Source organism: Lutjanus erythropterus, chromosome 23 (assembly GCF_056507025.1).
Source record: "Lutjanus erythropterus isolate fLutEry1 chromosome 23, fLutEry1.hap2, whole genome shotgun sequence".
Lineage (NCBI taxonomy): Eukaryota > Metazoa > Chordata > Actinopteri > Lutjaniformes > Lutjanidae > Lutjanus > Lutjanus erythropterus.
In genome coordinates, this window is record NC_139339.1 from 18,222,712 (window position 1) to 18,249,659 (window position 26,948).

Sequence of the window (26,948 nt, forward strand, 5' to 3'; positions counted from 1 at the left end):
CTCATACAATCTTTGGGGAATGTCCCCCAGGCATAAAACTCCCATCAGATGAATTTATTCACCCGTTTTAAGTCTCTACACAGCACACACACGTGAAGCTCACAGTCAACATCCCTACAGCTGCTTTGACTTGTCCGTAACACTGAATGAAACTCAGGATTTTATTTCAAATGCATTTTGGAATAAATGTGGAGAGTTTTATTATGATCAGATTAAGAAAATATGAGAAACTTTGTTACAAACAATCATTTTAAATGACAGATGACTGATTTTCATCAGACTCAGTTAATTACCATATAAATCGATGCGATTATTAGATTAATTCATGGCTTGAGCCAGAAAGTCCAAAACGGAGGAAATTACCTCAGATCCATTGGCTGTGTTGTATCATCCACTTTTATTTAACCCTCCCCTGATGTAAACTGCTCTACAAAAGAGGCATGGTTTGGATGATAAAAGCTCTTTAATGTCAGTTAACAAGCAATGTAGTAACTTTTTGTGGAATTAACTTATTGTGAAGTATCCCATTATCCCACAAAGTGACAAGCTTGCTAACGGACTGTAAACTGTCAGTTAGCATAGCATAGTGTGATCAGAGTGTAAATCCTGAACTGAATGTCATCATTTAGATGCTTCAAAAGTTTCTTAGAGTTTCATCTTTTCCATCAATATTTTGTTTTAGTGTTGTGTTTTATAATGTCACTGATGCTTTTATCGCTGAACTTTTATGTTGTGTTACAAATATAAAGAATGTGATGTTAACTTGTATATTCTTGAGGTTAAATCAGGCAGCACTGCTTCAGTAAACCCTTATAAGGATGTCAAACCTCAGAACATTCTGATTCCAAGCCTCTACATATTTGTACATGGAGCATTGACAGGCTCGAAATTGTCGCTGTTAAAACATACTGCAGGCTTTGTTACAACCTTGAAAATGTGACATGTTCATCACGTCTGATGAAGTCATGGTTTCTTTACCACAATCAAAGATGTTTTTGTTGTTTAGATTTTACTCAGTGTTATTCTGAGGATGATTTAAAGTTCCTACAGAATGCCCTTGGCCTCAGGATTAGCTTCTGTGAATCCCTAAATTGTGTTCATGTTTAGTATCATCTCTTGACCACACTGTCTCCTTGTCTTTGGCCTTTTATCTCTTTTTATTTATAGCCATTCCCTCGATGTGATCCGACTTCCTGGACCACAGTCTGCCCCAGCTGTCAGCATGAAAAATAAATTGGAAAAGCTGGCATAAACATGACCGTGAGATAAAAGAATAAACACGCAGTTCCTATGAAGTCATCACACTGTGAGCAGAGAGTCTGAAACCACGTAGTACGTCTGATAAATGGGCCCGTTTTGACAGTCTAAACAATAAGTGTTTGAGGCTCCCCACCTTGCAACTGTTGGAAAGACTCACCAGATTTGTTTTTTTTAAATAAAATGTACTTCTTAAGAGCTTGAGTTTTTTTATAGTGTCGTCAAAGGAAGTTGTGGTCTTTAGAGATGATTTAGTGTAAACCACAGACAGGCGAGTCTGGGCCAAAGTGAACCCTCAGCGTCTGTTTTGACCTGCCAGATGCAGCAGATGGGTGGGGTCACTGTGATGCAGAAAGTCACAATAAATTTATGCAAGATATTTTGCAGATGAATCAGCATTTTTATGGTGTCGGGACACTTTTATCTTCTGCATTTGCCAGAGTCAAGCTGCAAAACATCACGACTACACAGTGCTAAAATAAGACCAAAAAGTAAAAAATCTACATGCAAAATGACTAATTAGTGTTAAAATATAAGGAGAAGCAGCAGAAGTACCAGTGTAGGAAACTAAAACATGTACTGCTGTGGACAGAGCCAAAATGTACTTAAAGCCATTTAAAAAAGGTTCACCTAAAAAATCAGTAGCAGTGTAAAGTGTATGCTCTATTTATTTACATTTTCATTGCTTTACTTTGCTGTCAGACAGCCTTTTCCCATGATAAACTGCTGTGATATCAGCCACAATTTACTCTCTCCTGAGCAACTAGACTCCTTTGGCATTTTACTTCATTTGAAGCAGTGGATGTAACATGACTTGTAGAGTTCCCCAAGACTCAATATCTGGGCCTCTTTTTTGGCCATTATGTGCTTTATTAAACTATTCTGTGCTATTGTGTGACTTTGCTAAATCCAAACTAACCGACATCAAACAACACAAACTAGTCGATCAAGGCAGTTGTAGATGAGTAACTCCCATGCTCTGCGAAATTACTGTTTCTGTTAAAGGAGCCTGGCTACTTAGGAGAGAGTGATATCTGATTCATATAACGAACATCAGAAAAGGATGTCTTACAGCAAGATAAAGCTTTGACAATATTCTAAACACAACATACACTTTTTTAAGGGGGGTAAATATGTTTTACTGCTAACCCTGTCCACAGCAGTACATTGCTTAGATTCCTACACTGATACTCATGCTGCTTCTTCAAACTGTGCCAGCAACCATCCACTGTAGATAATACACTGACACTGACAGCCCCACTTCAAAAGATCCAAACTATCACTTTAAATTGCTGAAAACAACTGAAACAAAAAAAAAAAAAGCAAAGATATAAACTAAACTGCAAATGCATTACCACACCTGGAGCAACAGTTACTAAAGCAAAGATTCAAAAAATGAATATTAACTCTTTTTAAATGCTTGCACCGTGAACTGTGTGACTCAGAGTTGCTGAGGACTGTAGGAGGCAAACTGCTGTCTCCTTAGTTTGACAACTGATGAAACATTTTCACTGCAGACAGCTTCATAAAAGTTCAACTGTTCTGCTTTTTAACTTTGAAATAAATCCCACTATCTGTCAGCGTAGATCACCGCCTCCAAAAATCCCCCGTCACGGGTGTGCTAACTCGATCATATTTTTAGAGGAGGCTATGTGCATCATGTGCAACACACACGCACCACATGACACATCATATAATGCTGCATCATTTGATGCCTGTAACTGTAGCACACACCAGACGTGACTTACAGACAGAAAAGCAGCTGTCAGCATGTATAGGCCAGGGAAGTCACTGTTATAAAATGTCTGCTATTCTGGACATAGCACGTTGGAACATATGTCACACTGTGAGATAATGAACTGAGTCTAAGTCATATCCCAAGTTCAAAGGCCACAAGGTCTCGTCAATGACACGCCGATGAACAGCGGTGAAATTCCTGATGATTAGCACTACTGTTTCAAATTTTAATTATCATTAGATCCATGTTTGATTAGCGTGCCTTGAAAAACTACACTATGGGGTAGGTCTTTAGCCAGGGAGTCTTTTCGTGACATGTAGGATTGCACAATATATAAAAGTGATGTGGGCACTTTTTGAACATTTTTAGCACATTTTAACAACACCACTAATACTCATAATAGTGATAGTTTTGATCACTGTAATCATGATATAAAATCTTTATATCATTACATCTCAATTCCTTAATTTTGACTTGTGTGCTATTTAAATAAATTAAACTTTCTTGTGAATTAAACCAGTGTAGGAAGATGTTTTAAAAAGGTGTCTGTGTCTTCAGTTCTCTGCACATTTGTAGCTTCTAACCTAATCTCTGCGAATAGTTTCATTTCTCTTTATTTTACGGTTTCATCATCGCTTGCAGCTGATCATTTTTGACTACTGCTAATAAAAACACTGCACATTACGTGCCGTTATTATGACGTACTCATACAAGTATTGACATGGATATTATGTTTGCTTGTGTGAAATGAAACTTAAAACACTGAGATTCCAAAGACCAGACTGAGGCTGTAAAACAACCCCGCCCCTGGCCTAGTTTCATGCTGTTTGTGTCTTCAGGAGAGAAAACCATGTTGTGAAAGAGATTAAGGGTGACAGACAGAGAGATACAGAGACATTAAGGGAGGAGAAAGAGAGAATAAATGCATTGCTCAGCTTGTCTATAAACTCCTTGACTACAGTTACACAGTTGTTTATGTCTTGTGCAGAGGAACGAGAGAGAACAATACAGAAAGAAAGAGAAACAAACTCGTATAGGAAGGTAAATACACATGCAAAGTGAGAACCAACTCAATAATGCACCATTTGTTGTGTGTAACCGGTTTTATCCTGTTTTTGTTCTTGGTTGTGAGACCGTGTGCTTAAATTGATAAAAGAGCAAGAGGAAGAGAACCAAGCTAATAACCCAAAGTCTCATCTGTGTGACGTGTGAAACTGAACTCAAGAAGCAGTAAAGGGTGATTTCAATCTCTTCTTTCTCGTGTGTGCGAAACCGACTGCTTCCTTAAGTTGTACACAACATTTGTCTAGCAGGAAACTCCCACACCAAACAGGTCAGTAATCAGTGGCTGGCATCGAGTCGGCCACTGGTGCATTACCTGTCATAAAACCTCTTCTCACTGCTTTTCAACGATAAACCACTAATGAGCAATTCCTGTTTGGTCACGCAGTGAGTAAATCACAGTCAGATGCACACCGTGACTAGCAGTATTGCTCTCAGCTTAATATATAAGATCCATATGGTTTAGGGTAATAAAATATGTCTTGCATTTTACATTTTTTGTATGTAGCCAACAGTGCAGAGTTACTTATAATAAGTAAAACAAGGAAAAAAGTTAGTTTTTTTTTTAACCTTTAAAAACCTTGATAAACAAATTGTTTTTGCAGCATTAATGTCAAGGTTTCCCACAGTCCAAGGCATACTATATCAAATTTTCCTAAAAGAACAGTGTATAGACTCATGCAAATAATCCCTCTAAATGCTGAATGCTGTGCTGCTGCCAGAGGAGTGCTGACTAAGATTACAGCATGCATGGGAATAAATTATAATAAAATATTTTACCTTTAAAGTTAAACAAATTTTAAAGTTAAACTAATTATGCTGTGATAAAGGTTTAGGTATAGACAAGTAACAGGTCCTATTTTCTGTTGTCAAGGCTGTATGAAGACTGCATAGTGCAAGAGATAGTTGCTTGTAACTACGTGTTCAAGTATGCATCTTGGCTGTCTTGTATATCTTGTGTCCGTTTTGAGCGATGCTTGTCTCAGACATAAATGCTATGCATATGCCAACACATGGTTGAGAACACGTATATATCTGACCTGAGATAATACGTGACGGGAGTGAAAGGACTAGATGTGAGAAGAAATTCAAGTTGCAAAAGATGCCATGAAGAAAGCCACGTGAGGCAGATTTCTTGACATTTTCTTGACTGTTTCTTCAAAAACCTCCACTGCTGTCCTGCCTTTCACCATCACTCATACCCGATCATGTGAGGGAATCAATGAAGATTTATATTTTTACAGTCTTGGCACTGTGCAAAATCAGGCCAGACTGGCTTCTGCACAATGTATGCAGTGAGGGATAATATTTTCCCTCTGCACCCAGATTTACTCAGCTGGTCTGAGGTACAAAAAAACCACCGTCATATCATGAGCCTGCTAACCTTTCAAAGACTGTTTCCCATGGAGACACCGGACGATCCTGTCCCAACATGGCTCCAAACCACACGTACATCAAAATCAACAAAACACACTCAAAACACAACACTTTTGTTTTTGCTCCCATTGGCTTAACTTGATATTTTTTCACTCTAACCCTAATCAATCACTCCTCTTGTCTCAGCCTAACCATTCCAACCAATGAAGGCAACAAATGTTAGCTAATCAGATGCAAAGTAGGGTGGGACACGATTCTGTCCTGCTGGGAAAAAATATTGGTGTAACCCGATGTGAAATAGCCATAGTTCAGTGCTTAGAAATGTCTTTTTCTAGATCAAACTCAAACTGGATTGTAGATGGTGAAATCTCTAAATTCCTGCAGTTGTGTGTCGAGAAACACTGTTCTTAAACTATTGGATTGTTTGCCCAGTTTTTCACAGAGTGGTGAACCTCACTCCATCCATGCTCATGAACAACTGAGCCTTACCTGTTGAACGTTCCAAACAGGTGTTTTTGAGCATTCAACAACTCTCCCATTCTTTTGTTGCCCCTGTGTGTTGCAGGTATCAAATGAGTGTATATTTACAAAAAACAATAAACACATTATCACAATACGTTATCTTTGAGGTGTATTCAACTGAATATAAGTCACAATGATTTGCAAATCATTGTATTCTGTTTTTGTTCACGTTAAACATCCCAACTTTTTAGGGACTGTGGAATAGTCTGGCCCATGTGTGCGTGGAGAATCACCTGAGGGGAGATTTTCCATGGGGCTTAACCTGTCAGGCATCAATTACTGGTCTGGCTCAGGGGAGATTTTGGAAAGGAAAGAGTGTGAAAAAGAAAATCAAGACATTGAAGAAGTAGAACGATTGTTTGACGCAGAGGTGTTTGGCTTAAATTAAGACAAATATACAAGGAACCCTTCAGATCATCCAACCGTAAAATTTGAGTGATCGCTCTGGAGCTGGTGCCAGTAACCAAGAATGACGGATGTCTTACTCCTAAACAGGACTGCTCTCTTTGATTAGGCCTTGGCAAGAAGAAAACTAAAAAAAAACTTTGTGTACATTCCTTTTTCTTCAAATCTACATACCAATCTGGCTTTAAACAAAGTCTGGGTTACTTATTAATCATCACGCCAGCTTTCAGGCGCAACATTAGCCAGTAGACACACAAACAGTGAGGTATTTCGTCTCCATCTTTGGTGCACATGCATGTACTCAACCGGCTGCACAACACTTCCCAAAAATCACATCTACATGCACACTGGAACTGTGCAACACACACACACACATAATGAGGAATGAGTAGCCTCTTAGACCAGATTAAAGCTGATAAAAGTTTCTCGCTGTAGCTCAAAGAACCACACACTGCTGACACACACTCAAACACACACACACACAAGTCCAGGCCTGTCGGGGTCGAGCAGCATATTAAAGTATTGGGTTGCAGCTACTGCTAATCTGCAGAAGAAATGCTCCTTCATGTGCATACTTGTCCCTCTTTCACTCTCCTTCTTTTCCTCTCTCAATCCTCTCTTTCAGTCCTCCTGTTGTTTTTTTTTCTCCGTACTCGTCCACTCTGACTCTCCTCTGTGTTTTTCTTTTTTTTTATCCTCATTCCTCTTCTTCTCTTGTTTCCCATAATTGTCCATCATCTTTCGCTCTTTTTCCCACCAACCTCTGATTTTTGGCACTGCAGCCTCACTTGCTCTGCATGTTTGGACTCTTTACAAATGACTCCATCAGTTGCTTGTGCGATTTGTGCAGTCACAACAGCTCTGTAAGATATTTTAAAGTTTGAGCTGGGATGCAAAATACATAAAAGGAATAGTTTGATCCATCAATTAAGTTCAGATCAAATGAAAATTATGATCCTACAAGTGTGAAATAATTTGCACTGGAATGTTTTTGTCATTCTGTGATATCAAAAATGGCTTGAGACCTTATATTCTTAGTTACGCTCAAGGTGTGGCTCTAGGGATGATAATGTTGGTCAGTCGTTCCATCACTTCGGAACAGATGAAAATAAATGTTATATGCATGAAATTTGACGTTCAAGTTTTCTGTTGCACCACAATGAGGTTGACCTTTGTGGTTTTGACTGAAATGTTTCTGCAGCTATTGGATGGATTGCCATGAAATTAATTGTGATAACTGACTTCTCATTTCACGTCACCATCAGGTCAGAGTGTAAATTTGTCAGATACTTTAGTTTATGGCTAAAAGTCTGCAAAACTAATGGATAGAAATGGAAATCAACACAGCATAATTTGACTTGAAATACCCCAAAGTGCCAGTGGAAAAGTCCTGTGAGCAGTTTTTCTACATCCACAGTCTACATCCGGTGAGTCAGACTAAGCATACAGGGTCTTGTTTGAGGAAAGACACTATTGTGTTGCATTGTGGGAGGTGTAGGATCTAACATTTTGTAGTTTGGCACATATTAGAGACAAAAAGTCATATTATCCCTGCCTGTTTTGATATTTTTTAATAGATTAGTCCTCTTCAAGTCTCCCAACTTTATGTAAGCGTAATACCAAGTTGCAGGAGTGCCGTTTTAAAGCCAAAACACCTGCTGTGGCATCAGTAGTTTGGTCCGTGGCCACAACTGCAACAGGAGGCATGTAGAGGATTAGACCTGCCAAAAAGGAATTTCTAAGGATTTATTCGCATCGTCTTGTCTTACTCTCCATGGCTCTCCCTTGTACAGTAACCTTTGATCTTTCCCTCTTAGTGTCTTTTAGTAATGCTGTCTTTTTTTAGCTTTTGGCCAGACAAAGTATGACATGAAGAAATCAGACTATTTTCATCTCTGTGTTGTTCTAAACAGGGTGAAAGAGGCCAAGGGAGTTTATTTGCTGTTGTTATTGTGACACTTCGAAGGGTTTATAGACTTGCGCACACACTCTCTCTCACACACACACACACACACACACACACACACACACACACACACACACACACACACACACACACACACACACACACACACACACACACACACACTGAGTGCCCTGGTGCCGGGTGAGCCTGATGTGCACACTTCAGGTCATGCTGGCAGTGAACTTGAACTTTGAGGCTTGTCACATCAGAGGCTACAGGCTGATTTACTAGAAACAAAAGCAACCCACTTAATGGGGGGAGCAGTGTCGTCTTTCACAGTAAACCACCATGTGACGGATGCTAAAACCCTCATTAATGGTAAAGCCCATAAACACATAAACATGTCTTACTTCCTGGAAGCCCAGAAGCCTTTGCTCCACATGGAACAAGAGGTTGTGATTAACCTTCTGGCAAAGTCATATGTACAACATTTACAGCTTTAAAAAGTTAATTGCAGAGTGTTTGACTGAGTGGCAAAGTTCAGGTTGTGTATGGTCAAGGTTAGAAAGGTTAATGTTATATCTGGGTTCATTTATGCAACAAATGGTTGTTTTTCCTAACAAATATGTAAAATTTTCCTGCAGGATCATGTTTGGTGTGAATAGGCATGTTAACAAGTATAACATTAGAAAAGGTTGATGGAAAGGTAAAATTCCAAAAAAAACTTTATGCACACTTTAAGTGAATTTTGTTTTATTCTAAAAAAATAGTTAATGTGCTTGATGGAAGATGGAAAAAACACTTTGCATGTGTTCTGACATAGCAAGCATTTAACTCGGCATTTAACTGGGCATCAAGAACCGATTCCAAATATGAATCAATTCTAAAATTACAATTCAAAAAGAATCATTAAAAATTTATATTTTGATTCTGCTTATTGGTTCCTATGCAAATTTCACTCCAGCCAGTTTCAAATTAAGCTGTTGAATGCATGCATGTCCTCCTGTCTCCCAAAGTGTTTGTCTCATTAAATCTTGAGTCTAGCGTTATTCTCAGTTAACCTACTTAGCCATTGCTGAGTCTTATAACAATCATCTCAATTTAGCAAATATTATGTTACAAAATTCTTAACAGGGATGGAATACTCATGTGTTTTTACAGTAAAGTAGCCTAAAAAATCACATTGAATGAATACTCCTCCATTCATATCAGTGTACGTACTGGCATTGTTATTAATATTATGTTATTTTTAAAGAATACCTAGCCCTAGTCCATGGTGGCTGCAGCTGTCTGCGTACACATCTGTTTGGGAGTATAATCAAGCCTTTAGAGAAACACTCATTTCCAAGGCAAAGAATGCTGCAGTAGCCCCTATGTGAAGTTATCACAGGTCATCTTGGTGTCCCACAGGGATGTGTGCCATACAGTCCTGCTTATGACCTTTTCACCCATTCTCTCTGGTCTGTCTTAAATGAGAAACAGTTTGGAAATAATGACTAAGATTCAGTGAAATCCTCAATCAGGAGGTGGATGTAATGATGGAGGGCAGCTTGAACAAGAAGTAAACATGTAAGAGCTCCAGAAAAGGATCATTTCAGAAATCCTTACAATGAGCATCGGAGGGAACGTGAAGAGTTGCCTAATCCTATATGTATATCCTGACATCGCTGGTTCTTACTGAACTTTTGGAGTGAGATATCTGACTCACTTGACAAGATTGAGGGTCCAATCTGCACAAGGAGCCCACTTTGGCGAGGTAAACTGGAAAAAGAAGATGGATTCACTAAAACTCCTACTCCTGTCTTGCAGCCAAACACTCTATGCAGCTCACTGCAGCCAAGAAAAAAAGAATAATGACTTGAGTAACAAAAGTGCTGCATACATGTCAGTCATAAGATACTGGAATCCACTTAACTGAAGGACAGAAAAAAAACCCTAAATAAATGCAAAGGCTGCAATGAGCCAATAGTCCACTTGTCTAAAGACAAGCTCAGCCTCACTTTACTGTAGATTATAGTCATTCAACCAAACCCCTTCACTAAACTTCACTGGCCCCACTTCACTAAACGACCTTGTTCACGCCACACTGAAGCGCCTGTTTGTGTAGGCTCGGTATGGTCTGTGCATCTGTATATTTCAAAGCATCCAGCAACAAGTGAGCAGCCAAACTTTTGGCCCTACGCCCCACAATGATGTGTGGGTACCCCTCTAGTGTATGTTTTACACATGCAGGGTTTCCATGATAACATTAACTATAATCAATATGCAATATGTAGACTTTCAAAACAAAGGCATCAAAACTACTAGGCTAGGTGTAGGAATCAAAACTGTTTGGTTAGGACTGGGAACAGATTGTGGTTACGGTTAGGTGCCTTAGTTCTCTAACTTCATGTCTGTAACATAACTTATATACGGTACATAAATATTGTGTACTCCTTAAGTTAAAAAGCAGTAAACGACTTTAGGTTTCATATGGGACACAAACCCTAGTGTCCTGTGTTTGTTTGACCTGTCCATCCACCACAAACTCCTCCATTTGTGGACTTTCTCACTCTTTATCCTACGTCAACTGACTTCAGTGGCACATAACATGATGCTAGAGGAACGCCTCCAGAAATGACGCTATGGGCTGTACCTACAGCGTCATAGTTAGAAGCATAAGGGCACCGACCAAGCTGCCAAATTTAACATGTTGGGAGTGAGTGAGAATGGACAGATTAAAGACTGACATGTTTTATTCAATACATGCCGTTACCATTAGGAAAGTGTTACAACAAGCCAGAACTCTAATTACGTGGGGTTCCCCCCATGATATTAGCAGTAGTTGATCTTTCAGTAAAAAGGCAAAATAATTACTTAAAGCTGCAAGCTTACAAACAAGTTAAAATGTACCAGTAGGTTCCTTTTATTGCAAATTTATAACACTGAAACCACTGGTAGCACCAAACATCTGCTGTTTCTACTTTAGGGCTGCACCCAACTCACAATTATATCAGTTGAATTCGATTTGGCTGTTCAACATGAAGACTCCATGATTTATTTTTTTCAGTTCAACACCACACTAAACCACTATATCAGCCTGTGAATCTGACTTCATCACCTACAGATGTTGCCTTTTTCTCAAAATTATGCCCGTGGCTAGTACTGAGTCTCCTGAGACTAGCTATAAAAAAGGAATTCATTTTTTTTTTTGTCAAAAAGTGGCTCTTTCTGTAGTCAAGGTTGCAGAACCCTGAGCTAATATCCACATAAATCATCAGTGAACAAAACGCTTGCTAACTACCTGCCTAATATACCTCAATCCTTAGCTAGCTAGTGTTTCGCTACTATTAGCCAACTTAAAATGTGTCACTTTTACAGGTCTTCCAGTAACATCTTTTAACAATCTTCAAATATTGGTTCTCTTTTCAACTAGATCTGCAGTAATTAACTGATTATTGAAATAACTGCCAACTATTTTGATAAATGATTAATCGGTTTAAGTAATTTTAAGTAAAAAGGTCAAAATTCTCAGATTCTTAAATATTAATTTTGTGGTTTCTACACTCCTCTCTGACAGTAAATCGAATATCTTTGTGTTGTTAGTAAAACATGACATTTGAGGACGTCATTTTAGGTTTTGGGAAACACTGATCGACATTTTTCACCATTTTCTGACATTTTAAAACAACTGTTAATCAATTAATCAAGAAAATAACTGACAGGCCTGCAACTAATGATTATTTTCATAGTCAATTATTCTGTTTTCAACAGAGATAAGTCTAGCACATATATCTAAGTACAAGAAAAGAGAAAGGTGACAGATTCTGTCAGGTATCATGTTTGCTCAGCTGCCATTGAGATAAAGAGCAAAAAGGGGTGGGGCTTAAGAATGGTCAGTTCATCATATCTGAGGGAAAAGTGCTCTCATATTGTTATGAAAGTCCATTAGCTTTACCCGTTCATTGTTTAGAGACTCCACACTACCTTAACTGTCACATTCATGTCTTCAGTCTGATGTCTTTGCTCACAAAGTTGGACACCTTTCAGCTTAAATGTACGATACTAACCACATACAGTGTGTTCAAAAATACAAGCCAGATGCAAACAGTGCATAAGAACACAGTCAATGACTATAACTTTACATGACAGTGGCGTTCCACCTTTAAACATGCAAGTGACTGAGAAAGCTTCCACTGCTGTGAACATAAATTATGCATGCAGCCTCTACAGCTGATTTCACTCTTTAGCCATCCAGTAGATTCCCATGTGAGCTTTTAGGCGTTAAAGACAGCAGACGTGTTGAATGCGTATATTGAAAACATGCTGTTCTGGAGTCACCCTGACACAAAGGCTCACAGTGGGCCCGATCACCAGGAAAATACCCCCACATTTCTTGTTTTGCTTTTTTTACTTTTCTTGTTCAACTCCCCCACATGCAGGAGAGAAAATCTGTTGGCAATTTTCTCTCGTTTCTTCAAGTTCGTGTGGGTGTGCATGCGGGTAATTTTATGCTTTCAGGACTTGAGGAACGTGGAGCAGAGACAGGCATGCTACGCCTAGCGAGACAAGCGAGTGCGGCCGGGTCGGCGCTCTGTACTTTTACTGTATTGGGTTCCCCTTAGAGTATATAGGGTATACACGAGTCGGGGGGGCCCTGTGCTTGCCATTCACACACACACTCACACACACGCCAAACCCCAGAGCGATCATGTCCAATTTGCAGGTTGGGTTGAGTGTTCGGTGCAGGAGAAACAGGCATGCTGCCAAGAACAACACCACAGTTATAGCTGGACGACCATTAAAAACAGCGGTGAAATTAATCATATTCAGGATTTCGTGGCATCTCAGCAAATTAATCAGGCATATTCATACCACAGAGGGCTCAGTGCCTTTCTGCAGGGCACATTAAGCAGGGCACATAAGTGTTCATTTTGACAGCAAATTTTGATTTGGTTTTGGTCAGAGTCTTTTGGCTAAAATGCCATTTAGCTCCATTGTTTTAGTTTCAGTCTGTTTTTAGTTAACTAAAGCTGAGTAGCACAAAGATAAATCTTGAAAACCACATTAAAACATGGTTAATCTTTAAATTATCTTGTAAACTTTTGAAGTAGCTTAAAATTTATAAAAATAAATCCAAACCTCACTTTAGTGTTTACTCTAAACCTAGATTAAACTTAATTCTGTTGCACCAAAACTTTAAAATGTGATCCAGTATTCATCTTAAACTTACACTTGAGGAGTTTTAATTTTTAAAATAGCTGTTTTTTTGAGATGGATAGAGCAAAATAGTAAAGTTCCTCAAAGAAAGTTAAGTTGTATTTATGATGTGTCTCTTCTTTCTTTCACTTCAGTTGATTATTTGGCCAACAAGTTTTTTTCCTAACCCTAACAAGCACTTTTTTCCAGCACTTCTCCATCTGTTAACTTGTTATTAACTTAAACATTATACTACATTTCTGCTTCTTTGTACTGTCTAACATTACACATACTATTTCTTCAAACTTGCATTCTTCTTTTTATTATGTATTTGTTTCACAGTGTGACAGTAAAACTTTACACGATTATGTTTAGTATGTTAAGTGATCTTCTGGTGAAATCAGTTCAGGACACAGGTAGTTTCTTTTGGCTTTCATTGGATTTCAGGTTAAGTGAAATGACAGCAGCTCAGGTTTGCTGATAAAATTACTACTAATTATTACTTTGAAAAACAAAAGTGTGTTTACCTTAAATGAATTTAGGGTTGATTCATCTGCAAATGTATTTTCCTTGACATATGTGAAATTTATTCAGATGTCTGTTCTATTTCTTCTAAAGACATTTCTGTACAGTTTATGAGACATGCATTGAGTGCATGCTAGTTGACTTCCCAGGTTGGAGTTAGTGCTATCCGATTGTGTCCATCTGATTATTCTGATTGGATGTTTTCCAAACTCGTCCCTTGCTGAAATTCTCACCTCGTTTTTATTTGATGACTGAAGTGTAGATGTTGACTTTGTTTTTGACAGGACAGGATATAATGCAGAAAAAAAGAGACATTCTAAGAAAGTGAGGGAATAAGACAGAGGAAAGGTTAGCATGTAGAGAGAGTAAGGGGGTAAATGATTAACTGTAAGGGTTTAAGAATGAAGAGTGATCAGGTGACAAATGAAGGACGAGAAAAGAGAGACATGATAGCAAAGAAGAGAAGATATATTAACTGAAAATGTATGAAAAAGGGATGACTGGAGCCTGATTTACAAAGTGGGAAAGACAAAAACAAGGCGCAATGGTCACAGAAAGCATTAGCATGTGTGAGAGAAGAATTACTCAGTGTGTGAGAGTGAGGAGATGCATCTGTGTGTGTATTTTCCATGGCCCGGCTGTCTACATCTGGAGATGAAACAGAGGCCATCCCTTGCTGAGGGCGAGGGATGACATCGAGGAGCAGGAGAAATAAAACAGAGATGGGACAGAGAGCAGAAGAAAAGAAGGAACATTTATAGTTTGTTACTGTGATGATGGAGGAGGAGGAGAAAGAGGCGGGAGGGGAGGAGAAGGAAGAACTTCAAAACAAACTCTAACTTAATTCTAACCTTATTTAGAGTGTCACATGACGTGGCATATTCACACACAAGGGACTTTAAAACGCCGCTATTTACACAAAGTAACTGAGAGTGGTGTTGCAATGCATCACAGAGAGTGGGAGCCACTCACAGCTGCAAGAAAGTGAAAAAATGACATTGCAAAAGTTCTGTTTGTGTTTTAATTTCTTTCTGTTTGCCAGAATAGCACTCTGTGAAGATTATTCTGAACAGTAAAAGCCTGCAGAGTTAAGATACTTGTGGCCTTACAAGAATGACTTACTGGTAGAGGAGATGATTCATTTTTTCCAGTTATTATTATTATTATCATCATCATTATCATTATCATTATCATTATTATTATTATTATTATTATTAGACATGAATATTCAGTTAATTTGTCTGTCATTTGAAAACCTCTAGTAGAACATTCATTAATTTTGGGGGGAATATTTTAATTTTACACTGTTTAAAGAACAACATAACACATTTAGACAGAACAGTGATGTGGTAATGAGAGTTTCAGCAGAAAATACTGTAAAATACAAAAATGATTCTTCCCTTTGTTGAAATGACTTAATTATACCTTTATTATATTACTAAAGGACAACCCCAGTTCCAAAGAAAATTGAGACGTTGTGTTAAACGTGAATAAAAACAGAATGCAATGATTTGCAAAATGTTTTCAATCTATATTCAGTTGAGTATATCATCGTGACCTCCAGGCTAAAGAGGAAAAGAAACATCTTGATTGTTACCAGCACCAACTTCAAAAGCAGCATCTGTGATGGTATGGGAGTGTTTTACTGCGCTCAGCTGAAAGTTTTTGCAAATCATTTGATTCTGTTTTTATTTACGTTTATGCAGCATCCAAACTTTTTTGGAATTAGGGTTGTACATGATTTATATTTAAAACAATTATCATGAGAATGATGAATATATTACATATAATATATAACGTATTATTTCAATGTGATTTCACCTCCAGCTCCAACAGTAGCAACTGAAAATTATTTAATCTAGCTTTATACTTTAGTTGTACTTTTACACTCTGCTTGAAAGTCTTACTAGATTATCACACTTAATATTTACATATTAGTACACTTTACCTAGCTAATATGGTTATCCTTATTCTCTATATGGTAATTTTACTCCTGTTATTTCTGTCTGTTCAGCATGTACAATATCTACAATACTGTGTGTCTGCTTTTTCATGGATTTTATGTTTTTTCCTCATGCGAATCAAAGGTCTGAGGTTGTCTGTGGAGGATGTCATAAAAGATTGTAAAATCTGTGATTTGGGGCTATATAAATAAAACTGACTCGAGTTAACTATTAAATAAATTACTAACATGTTTATTACAGCCATTTAAGTCTGTACACCCACACTGTTCGTTATTCATCTATCACAGCAAAGAATAAACAGAACAATTTCAGGTTAATATTTAACTTCACACTCATAAAAGTTAAATAAATTAGTTAAATAAACATTTAAAGCTGTCGTTATATGAGCCAAATAATGCTCTCTCCAAAGCAACCAAACTTCTGTCACAAAAACAATAATTTTTCCTTGCAGAACTTGTAAGTTACTGGTCTACGGCTGCCTCTATCAGCTAGTTTGTTTGTGTACTTGTGAGACTTAGATGACAATATACTAATTTCTAATATTTTTTTAGATGCTTAGACCCTAAATTATATAGCTAGGAGGCTGTTGTGGATTTGGGTTGCCAGTAGCTTTAAGATGAATAACCACTTTTAAAAAAAACACCATTTATCAAATGTCACTATTATTAATGACATTTTCCCTCATTTTCTTTCAGGTGACAGAGAACATCATCTCCAAACAAACCTTCATAGGTGAGTATCTTTAACTTTCACACACTCACACACAGACCCCAAGGCAACAACGTCTTTCCTGACATTCTTCCATTTTCTTTCTCCCTCAGAGGCAAGAACCATGCCTCGCTCTTTCAACAACTCAGGGTCAAAGTTCATGACCTCCGTGACCCAGAGGCCATCTGCCCACTTGACCCTCAGAGACACCAGCTCTCAAGGTGAGGCTGAGATAATTACTTTGGGTCAATGGTTTCAAGAAGAGTGCAACTGAATGTCATAAAAGTTGCTTCTTGTCTGTCAGTGTGTGTATAATTAATGTCAAGATTAGAGGAACTGCAATACAACTTTTCTGTGTGCTGAAATCATAAATCAATATGAAGAGAAGAAAGACCCTAAACAGGATTCATTCCTTGCCTACATGTGTATGTTTGAATAATGCAGACATTTGGGAGGAACAAATGTGGATGAAGGCAGAGGAGAACTAACACACGTTTAAGCAGGGTGGGACTGATGGATGTCCTGGAACATTAGTCTCATATGGCCGGACCTCTCTCCACAGCGCTGGGGAAAGGTCTGGCTCCACACATGCACATTCTACTATAGGGGAAAAAAACACACCCTGCCTTATTTGCATTTCTTTAAACCAATCACAAACGTCTTGGGCGGCGCTAAGCACAAGATGCAGCAACGATGCTGCTGCAAAATAGTGTTAAGGGGGAACTTGTTTTGGTGAAACATTTGCACGTCGAGAGGCGAACTCTGGCATTAAAATGACTTAAATCATACCATTAGCATCCCAGGCACTAATTTGCCTGTCTTCAGTCTGTAGGTTGCAGCTCGGAGGATGTTCTTGTTTTGCGGAGTCCACTTGCATTCAGTCCAGATGGAGCAATTAATTACAGTTCATAGATGGTCCAGATCTGTATGACGAGCTGGCTCTATTATGGACCCAACAAGTTTCAATAGTGTTTTTTTTTTTTTGGTTTTGTTTTGTTTTATGCCTCTGTGCCAGTGACAGCTGTAACTGGAGGAATCATCTTTTTGGGTTGTTCAGACATCTATTGGTCCCATTCTTGTGAACACTTGATCTCAAGACTGCCCTGATAAAATGTCTTCACAAATATGGCACAAAACCCCTTTTGGACTGAAGGATGAACTGATCAGAAGAAGTTCCAAGATTAAAGGTCAAGGTAACTGCGACCTTGCCTCCATCCCATTTTTGTGAATGTGATATCTAAGGAACAACAGAACCTTATTTCTTCAAATTTGGTACAAACGTCCACCTGGATCCAAGGATGAACTGATTAGAATTGGGGGGTTCAAAGGTCAAGGTCACCTCACAAAACACAATTCAAGAATTTGAACGCAAATTATTAAAAAATTCACACAAAGGACGAAATGATGAGGTCATAACATTTCATATCTAAAAGGTCAAAGGTCAACTTCACTGTGATGTCATAATATTCAGCTCTATCAGTCTTCTGGACTCCTCTGTAGACAGCATGTCTTTCACTGAGAAAACAGCTTTATACAGAAATAGCTAGTAGAAATGTTCAGAGGGCAACATTTATACTTGAAGTACCTTTAAGAGCCTGTACTTTTTCACTTTTTTCACTTCAGTAAAAAAGTTGAATCAGTAGTTCTACTTTAACCAGAGTCTTTTTCACACAAGAATCTTTGTTTCTGCTCGAGTAAAGAACGTATGTACTTCTGCTAACTTTGCTTAATCATTATTATAAAAGGCAGGCCAAGGAGCGTAACATTATGACTTAAACTCTTAAAGATCTAATTCAATTGCTTTAACCATTAAAGTAATACAACCTGTGCACAACATTGAAGAATTCAGCTTCCTCCTGTCTGACCAATTGTTCTTCAAATAAATAGTACTTCCTGCGTGCCAGAGGCTTTTCTCCTATTTTTCGGCTGTCTTTCAGCTGAGTCACTGAGGTATATGCAGCCGTAAAACAGATATTTATTAGAACAGCGTGACAGATAATAGTAATGACAAGCATATGTGTGTCATTAAATGTGGAATTTAAAGTTGGGCTGTGTTCTTCGCGTGTGTGTGTGTGTGTGTGTGTGTGTGTGTGTGTGTGTGTGTGTGTGTGTTATCCAGACCTTCGTATTGTTTCATCTGAGGCTGGCGTGCAAGCTGAAGGGTGGTGACAATCTGGCAAAGGCTGCCTGATGTTATTTCCATTGAGCTGACAAGGAGCAAAGATGCTGTCGTATATGCGTGTGTGTGTTTGTATGTTGGTGTTTGTACAGCTATCCTTGTGAGGACTAGGTGGGTTATAAACCTTTGGAAAGATGGTCCTCACACTAATGTGTGTGTGTAGGGAAGAAGGAAGAGAGGGTGAGGTTCACACATTCAGCCTGGATTTCTCATAAGGAAGTACAACAGCAAGACAATTGATACTTGACCTTTGATATTGTTTTCTAGTAAAACATTGTCTAATTAATGTGAAGGAAACAAAGGTGTGGTTAGTCGAGCATGCACGAGCATTACACACTCACCACACACATTTTCAAATACCAATTATGCAGAAATATGTGACACATGCAATTACCATGTTGCAGCATTAGAAAAGTTCCCACACTGAAAAATCCACCACAATATGCAAACAATGCACATGTATGATGGAGACACAAAGTTGGGAGACAGGAAATGATGCATGCATGAACAGGAAAAGTTGTTGAATATGGAAGGAAAGCCCAAGATTAACTGGCCACTGACTAATGTCTGGCTGGCTGAGAACCAGCCAGCAGAAGAGCTTCTGATGTACTTTTTTTTAAACTAAGAAAGAGAAAGATAAATGAGCCACTGAAATGACTTATAAAAACACACAAAAAATAGTTGATCGACTGTCCCTTTAAATCATATTAAATAGGACACCATGCAAAGTGAGGATCAGCAGGTTAACTACTCGAAATCATAAACTGAGTCCGGAAAATAAAGTAGAAAATAAAAGGCTAAAGGAAGGAAGCACTACAAATGCCACAGTGAGGAAATGTTCTTACCGGTTGTGACAACACCAGTGTTAACAATTGACACTGTACAAGTTACAAGAAAAGACATTTGTTGATGACACACAATATCTTACTCAGATCAATATTTTTAGATCTTGAAGTTCTTAAGAAGAACTTAAGTTCTTTTAATCACCAGTGTTCTGAAAGGCGCCAGCACCTTAAAAAGACTTTGGTGTGCGTTTGTCTGCCCTCTCACTGAAGATCTTTAGAACTTCATTACTAAATTTTGAGTTGTCAAGTCTATCAAAAGTCCCCCACACTGAATCCAACAACTGGAATAGAACCGCTGCTACTTTGCATCAAAAAGAGCCAGTTGAAGGGGTTCAGGCATCTAACTTCCTTTGGAGGTTTTCTGGGCACATCTGACTGTGAGGAGACCAAGAGGTAGACCCAGAACTCGCTGTAGGAATTACATATTACAGATATCTAGCCCGGGAACACCTTGGGTTCCCCCAAGAGGAACTGGGAAGTGGGGAGTGAACATCTGGATTACCTTACTCAGTCTGCTGTCACTGTGACCTGACCCCAGACAACCAGATGAAAAACTGATGGACTGTGCAAATGACTGTTTGGCGGTGTTGGAAATCCGTATTACTGCTCTTCTAGTGTGTGTCGATCTGTACAACCATATCAGGTTGTGATTAGCCTACAACATTATGTCTGAAATCTGATCTCTGCTAATTTGTGCCGCAACACTGCACCACTAACCTAATCATGTAATATTTCTCACCAACAGGGTTCCCCCCTTACCCGATCCCCACGCCGGGTCTCCACCAGTCCTGCCGCCATGTGGTCCGCTCATGGGCCAATCAGAGCTTTGGTGCTCACCTGCACAACATGACCCTTACCAATGGGAAGCTGCGGGTGCCCCAGGATGGGCGGTATTACCTATACTCACAGGTGATAATACTACAGTCTTTTATATGGATTTGGTGCAAACTTCTGCACCTTTTGACAGAAAATTATAGTGTTTATTATAGAAATGACTATTTTACCTACCTCTAAATTAGGTTTTGTGTTGTTATATAACTGCTGAAGTTAAGATAGTTGTACTGGTGCATGTAAGAGAAAACCTACAGTACACCGATTAATGGTGATTTGCAATTTAGCCCAATTGCAACAAAATACTGCTCAAATACATTTCAGCTATATTTATTTTTATCCCACTAACGACATGCACATGGGTTGATGTTCTTAATCAAAAGTACAGCTGCAAATAATGATTATTTTCCTTCTTAATAATAGCAATCAGTTATTATCTGTATCTTACCTCGATCAGTTAGATTTAGACAGTACTGAGAGCTCAAGGTGAAGGTTAAAAATCTACAAACTTAAAGGACTTCAAATTTTATAATGAATCAGACAGAGAAGAGGTTTGAATCCTCACATTGGTAATCCTCACAGTTTTTGCTAAATTAACCAAGTAATTGGATAAACGTTTAAGCACCAATCCAGAATACCATGTGATGCTTTAATAGTAAGGAACAATCCTAATGCTTTATTTTGATCCGCTGTCCCTACTCCACTCTCTCCTTCCTCCAGGTGTATTTCCGTTATCCGTCCCCAGCAGCCAGTGATGGAGACCAGCGCAGTGTCAGCCACCAGCTGGTGCAGTGCGTCTACAAGAAAACCTCCTACCCAAGCCCCATACAGGTATATCACCCCCCTTCACTTGAAATAACATAGTCATGACCATTAATGCAAACTGTTTAGTATCTTTCTTACCTTCATTCTGAATTTTTTGCAGCTCCTGAAGGGGGTGGGAACAAAGTGCTGGGCTCCAGACGCCGAGTACGCCCTCCACTCCGTCTACCAGGGGGGGCTGTTTGAACTGAGGGCCGGCGACGAGCTCTTTGTCTCCGTCTCTTCTCCAACCATGGTCAACGCTGACGACTCCTCCAGCTACTTCGGCGCCTTCCGCCTGGACCTCTGAGAGAAAGGGATGGGAGGAAAAATAGGAATGGATAAATGGGTGGACTGGAGACTTTTGAATATCCGTTGATTGGAAAAAGGGTCTTTTAGTGAGCACTGTGGGATGTTGGCCTGGATCTTGGATCCTCAATGTTTGTTTGGACGGATACATCGAAGAATGGAAGGATTGGGGTTTGGAGGCTTTGCTTGAGAGAACGCTGCAACAGGACGGGGTGAAAGGGAAAAAAAAAGAGTGGATTTGTCTCCCTTACACTCCATTAAGTGAAACCTAACCATTGAGAACAAGATATACAAAGAGACAAGTGCAATCATGCAAAAATAAATGTGAGGATATTGATTTTCTGTTGATTCTTGGGAAAAGGAAATTGCCTTTTGGATGTAAAAAAGAGAAGTAAACCATGGAAAAACATGAAAAACTTTGACATCTTCCCGTTAGACAAGAATCGCGCCCCCAAAAATTCGGCCAACCTGCTGCCTGTGTCCCAAATTAACACAATTCTCAGCGTATCTCGCATGTCAACAGCCTTTTTGTGGGAAACAATTGGACCCTTGGATTCCAGACCGAAGAATGTACACACAATAAAAACTTAATCCTCTGCATCGACGATGTGACGAGGAAGGACGGTGAAATGGTAGCAAAAGAAAATGATCAAGCCAAAGCAAAAATGTGTGGAATATAACTTTTTTTAAGCGTGCCATGAGAGTACTGTACATATGAATGGCTGAGAATGAATTTTAGACAATGAACTGTGGTGATTTTAAATGTAATTCATGTGTATTTCACCTTGACTGGACTTAAAACCACTTGGATTTTGCTGAGGACTTTCTATGTGCAACACTAGAACTGTGGATTTTATGGAAGGACATTTTTAAGAGGAGAATAAGAATCGCTTCTTTGTACTGGATACAGTAATAAGACTGTGAGAAGCCACATAAGGTGCCTTTTGAACAAATGAGTCTGCAAGGAAAGGGGGGATGAAAATGAGGAGGAGGGAGAGGCAGAAAACTTGTAAATGCAAATAAGAATAAACCCTGCAGAGGATAAAAGGAAAGAGAGAGAAAGAGGCTGAGGGCAGTATGCAGCCTGACGAGTCTGTGATAATGATCTCTCTTCTCTCTCTTTCATTTTTCCTTCATGATCTTTCTACTTCTTTTCATGTAAAGAATGTCGTCTTTCTTGTCTACCCTGTGGAGCTGCGTTTGGGAACAGTGTGACAAACACACATGCAAATATAGGCTGGTCACACAAACACAAAAAACATCCACAGAGCGTGGTTTAGATGATTTTCAGATGAAAAGAGAAAAGTCTAGGTGACATAAAACAGTTTTTTTAAACACTGAAATGCTGTTAAAAGACTATGTCTTGTTTTTCTACTTTTTTTAACTTTTGTATCAAATGTAGCCAAGTTTTAACCTAGACATCTTTTATTCTGCAAATCACCAAAACCTGTTACTGTAGTTTCATCATGAACATAAAACATTTTTCAAGTTTGTGCTACTACTAAGGACCACGAGAATTGACGGTACACAAATATACCAAAATAACATCTGGATAATATACTAGAATGGAGTAAACTTACCTTCCTTTAGAAGAGAAACAAAAGAATACTAAAAAAATATGTTTTTGCCGTGAATTAGATGAGGACTTTGATACCACAGTTATATCTGACCGTTAACAATAGAGCTAAAGCCAAGCCTGTTTTGCACAGTTTTATTAGTTGAATGTAAATAATTAAAGAAACACAGTAAATATTTGTCTTAATATTCAGATATGAAGTAGATTCATACCAAAAAGACCACTGTCAGTTTTGAAATGAAATAAAAATGGCATTCTGAATGTTCTTTGATGTTGATTTTACGTACTTCTGTTAGGAAATAGAAATTTAACCTGTGTGGGCAAATTATGCAGTTCCTTTTTTGCTTTTTTGCTTCTTTGTTTGTTTATTTGTTTGTTTGTTTGTTTTAATGCGTTTAACATCACAGTGAAGATATACTATTCCTGAAAAAAGAAACCTGGCAGCCTTAAAAAGATTCAATTAAATTAATTCAACAAGATGTTTCGCTGAGTCAACTTGCTTTATGTTTGCACAACTTTAAATTATAAATTGATTCAAAAAGAGTTTTATTTTCATTTTGTACAACTAAAACTTCTAAAAATGATTCAACTAGAAACTCAGATCTGTGTGCAAATAACTGAAGTTTGAGGAGCCAAGTTTTATTTTCAAGTTTGATGGTTTTACGAGCCACTCTATGTTGTCTCAACTACGATTTTGGTTTGTACAACTCAAAATATCTTGTTGGATCACTAAAAAAGTGTGTGTGATTAAAATTGAAATGTAAAGTTGTAATGTAAAGTTTTTTTTTCAGCTTAACCTTCGTCACCCCAAACATTTATTCTACATGTAAGGAGCTCAGATTTCTGTGCAAACAACTGAAGTGTATTAGCTTGCCCAACTCAACACAAGGTAGCCAGATTACAAATTATTTTAAGTTGAACCAACCTGTTCATTTTTACAGTAGTATACAGTTAGCATAGCTGGACGCGGGGGGAAACAGCTAACCTGTGGAGGAATTTGTCACTTTTGGACAACCAGGATAATTGTTTCTCCTTGTTTCTACTCCGTGTGCTAAGCTAACTGTCTGCTGCCTGTAGCTTCATATTTAACGGACAGTAATGAGAGTGGTATCAAATTCATCTCTTTCTTGGCTATTCCTTTTAATGCAACCATCACCTGGCAGTTCAGTGGAAAACAGATGTATTTTAACGTCATAGAAATAGTTTGTTACCAGATAAAAGTTTGTTGCAAACAAGAAAACCAAATTAATTTGGGGTATTAGACCTGAAACTGTTCTTAATTAAAATTGAGGTCAAGTTGTACTTTTGGACAGACCAACAGCTGTTGACCAGGAGATAAATAACTCCAATCCCCTGGAAACACTGATACATGCACAAAAACACATGCAAACATTTTGTGCAATTCAGATGCGATATAGCAGCAGGAAACACACCCGTATGATGCAAATTTGGAACACGGGGACCCTTAGCAAAACAGTTCATCAAGCGGACACAGGAAAGGTGAATTTTAGGAAAACAGAGACCAGATTAAGTAACAAAGCACAGGCGCACATAAAAAAAGATTTGGAGGGAGCGCGAGGGGATATTCGCAGACATAAACCATTCGCCAACTAGCACAGGCTCGACCCCTACACACTTGAACACGTATGCACATAAAGGATATACACACATCAGCTAACACCACATCCCACCTAGACACACACATCATCCAGTGTCACATCCAGTGCAAAGACACAAACACACTCTGACACACTCTCATTTATCCACACTGTCTAGACTCCCTGTGCCATCTGGTAGATGTCAGTGTCCAGTCAGAGGCATGTAGGGAGTGTGTGCGAGTGTGTGTGAGTGTGTGTGAGAGGTCAAACAAATGTACACATGGAGATGTCTTTGTTTGTATATGCAACCAATTTGTTTTCCTTGAGAGGAAAGGATTTATACGCGTATACACACACTTTTTTGAGGCTAGGCTCATCTTTCTGGCACGGTTGTTCACATGTACCTGTGTATATGCAAGGTTACGTTATTCCATAGGTTTGTTAGGGAAGCTATGAAAACACAACACATCCCGTTTATTTTTCAGAGCAAAGTACAAAATTGAAAGAAAATTTCATTTTGTGTTTGATTGCTGTTTTAACTGCTCTGTTTGCAGCGCGGCATGCACCTGGTCACGTTTCTGTTGGGCTTTCTCTCAGCCCGCTGACGCTCCATCACATCACACAAGCTAAGCTCGCTCTTCCTTCATGAACTTGAGCCTAAGTCCGTTTATTATCTGGAATAAACCTCAACAATCAGACGGCCTTTTCTTCCTTGCACTCCAACCAAAGCAAACAGTTAATTGAAACAGGTCCACATCAATGATAATAACGCAGCATACATTCTCATATCATAGCAGCATAAATCCCTGGGCCAGCTGGGAAAATTTTTACATTGAATGTGTCTGAGGTGTGTTTGTACTGGACAGTTTTATAGCTGTGAATATGTGTAGCACATTGTTGCTGAGAAAATAAACAAATATTTGAACTTTCCCTCTGTGTGTGGACATTTGGCAATATGTTGATGAAGTGAGCAAAGACAGCATCCTTCAATGCAGACATCCCAGTTAGCGTGGTTTTGGTTATTCGAAGGTGAAAAGTCTGTAGTTTGGCGTATAAAGCTTGGAAGTAAGCCATGTCAGTCACAACCATCATGTCTGAAAAGTCTAAAGAAGAATTGTAAGGGCTCTATTGTTGTCCCAAACAGACATGCAGACAGACCGCTGCAAGCACCACAGACAGACATGTTAATTTTGGTTATATTACTTTCTGGAGCTTGGAGGATGCATTCCACATGCGCAGTAGATCGTGTCTGTTGTGGCCACATGGAAACCAAGAGGAAAGGAAACATTTGTCTAGCCTCTGTCTCCGAGACACAAAAGAGCTCATTTTAAGAGTTTTGATCATCTTCTCATCCTTCTTAAATCCAGTCCCTGTGAAATATCCTTTTTCTCCTCTCAGCCTGAGACTGATTTGAGCCCAACTGAAGATCTTAAATTTTTTTTTGTTACACTGCACTCATCCTAAATTTGAATTAAATAACTAGCTCTTGAGATCTAAAAGAACAGTGAGATCTGAAAGAAAACATGATGATCTTAAATGAGATCTTAAATCTGTCTCAGTGGTCAAATTAAATTCTTGTTGCTTCATACTGTCATCAAGGAGAAACCTCTAAAGACATCTACGAGCTCAGCAAACGATCTGCTTTTCTTTTCTTTTGCTCCCCTTTTCGCCTGAGGAGAGGGGTTTAGGAGAAACAGATGAGACTTCAGTAAACTCAAAATAACAATCTCATTTATTTCTCATACAAGATAAAAGAAAAAAAATTGTGAGGATTACAGTTTTCCTCTTGAAGGTTCATCAAGAAGTCCAAGCCGTCTCAACAAATGCAGGGTATGCAGATGTCTGCACAGAGCATGTACATATATTATAAACTCTGATTTACGTCACACCGACCCCAGTGGACCATTGTGCACTCACTGACATGAAAGGTTTAATTCTGGGTTAAGAATAAAGGGGCCTCATTACAGAAACTTCCTAAATTTAAAAAACTCTTATCTCAGGAAACAGGTTACTGTAATACCAAAAATTCTAAATGTCATCTTAAACTGACTGCATTTAGGAAAACATCTTATCTTAGGATAGGAATTAAGCTCTCACAGAAGTGAAGAATTTCATAAGTTAGGATGGCATAGACCCTTTCCTACATTCAGTGTCAATGGCAATGAAG

The 26,948-nt window shown here is 38.6% G+C and overlaps 1 protein-coding gene across 1 annotated transcript in view; it reads left to right on the forward strand.

Annotated features, from left to right (window-relative positions):
• Positions 1 to 23,078, forward strand: part of tnfsf10l (TNF superfamily member 10, like) — a 72,382-nt gene extending 49,304 nt beyond the window's left edge. Inside the window, exons 3-7 of the mRNA XM_084712276.1 lie at positions 16,630 to 16,666; positions 16,756 to 16,863; positions 20,412 to 20,575; positions 21,218 to 21,328; positions 21,423 to 23,078. Of these exons, the coding sequence (XP_084568402.1) occupies positions 16,630 to 16,666; positions 16,756 to 16,863; positions 20,412 to 20,575; positions 21,218 to 21,328; positions 21,423 to 21,608 (606 nt within the window). The 3' untranslated portion in view covers positions 21,609 to 23,078. The remainder of the gene's footprint in view (positions 1 to 16,629; positions 16,667 to 16,755; positions 16,864 to 20,411; positions 20,576 to 21,217; positions 21,329 to 21,422) is intronic.
• The last annotated feature ends 3,870 nt before the right edge of the window (positions 23,079 to 26,948 follow it).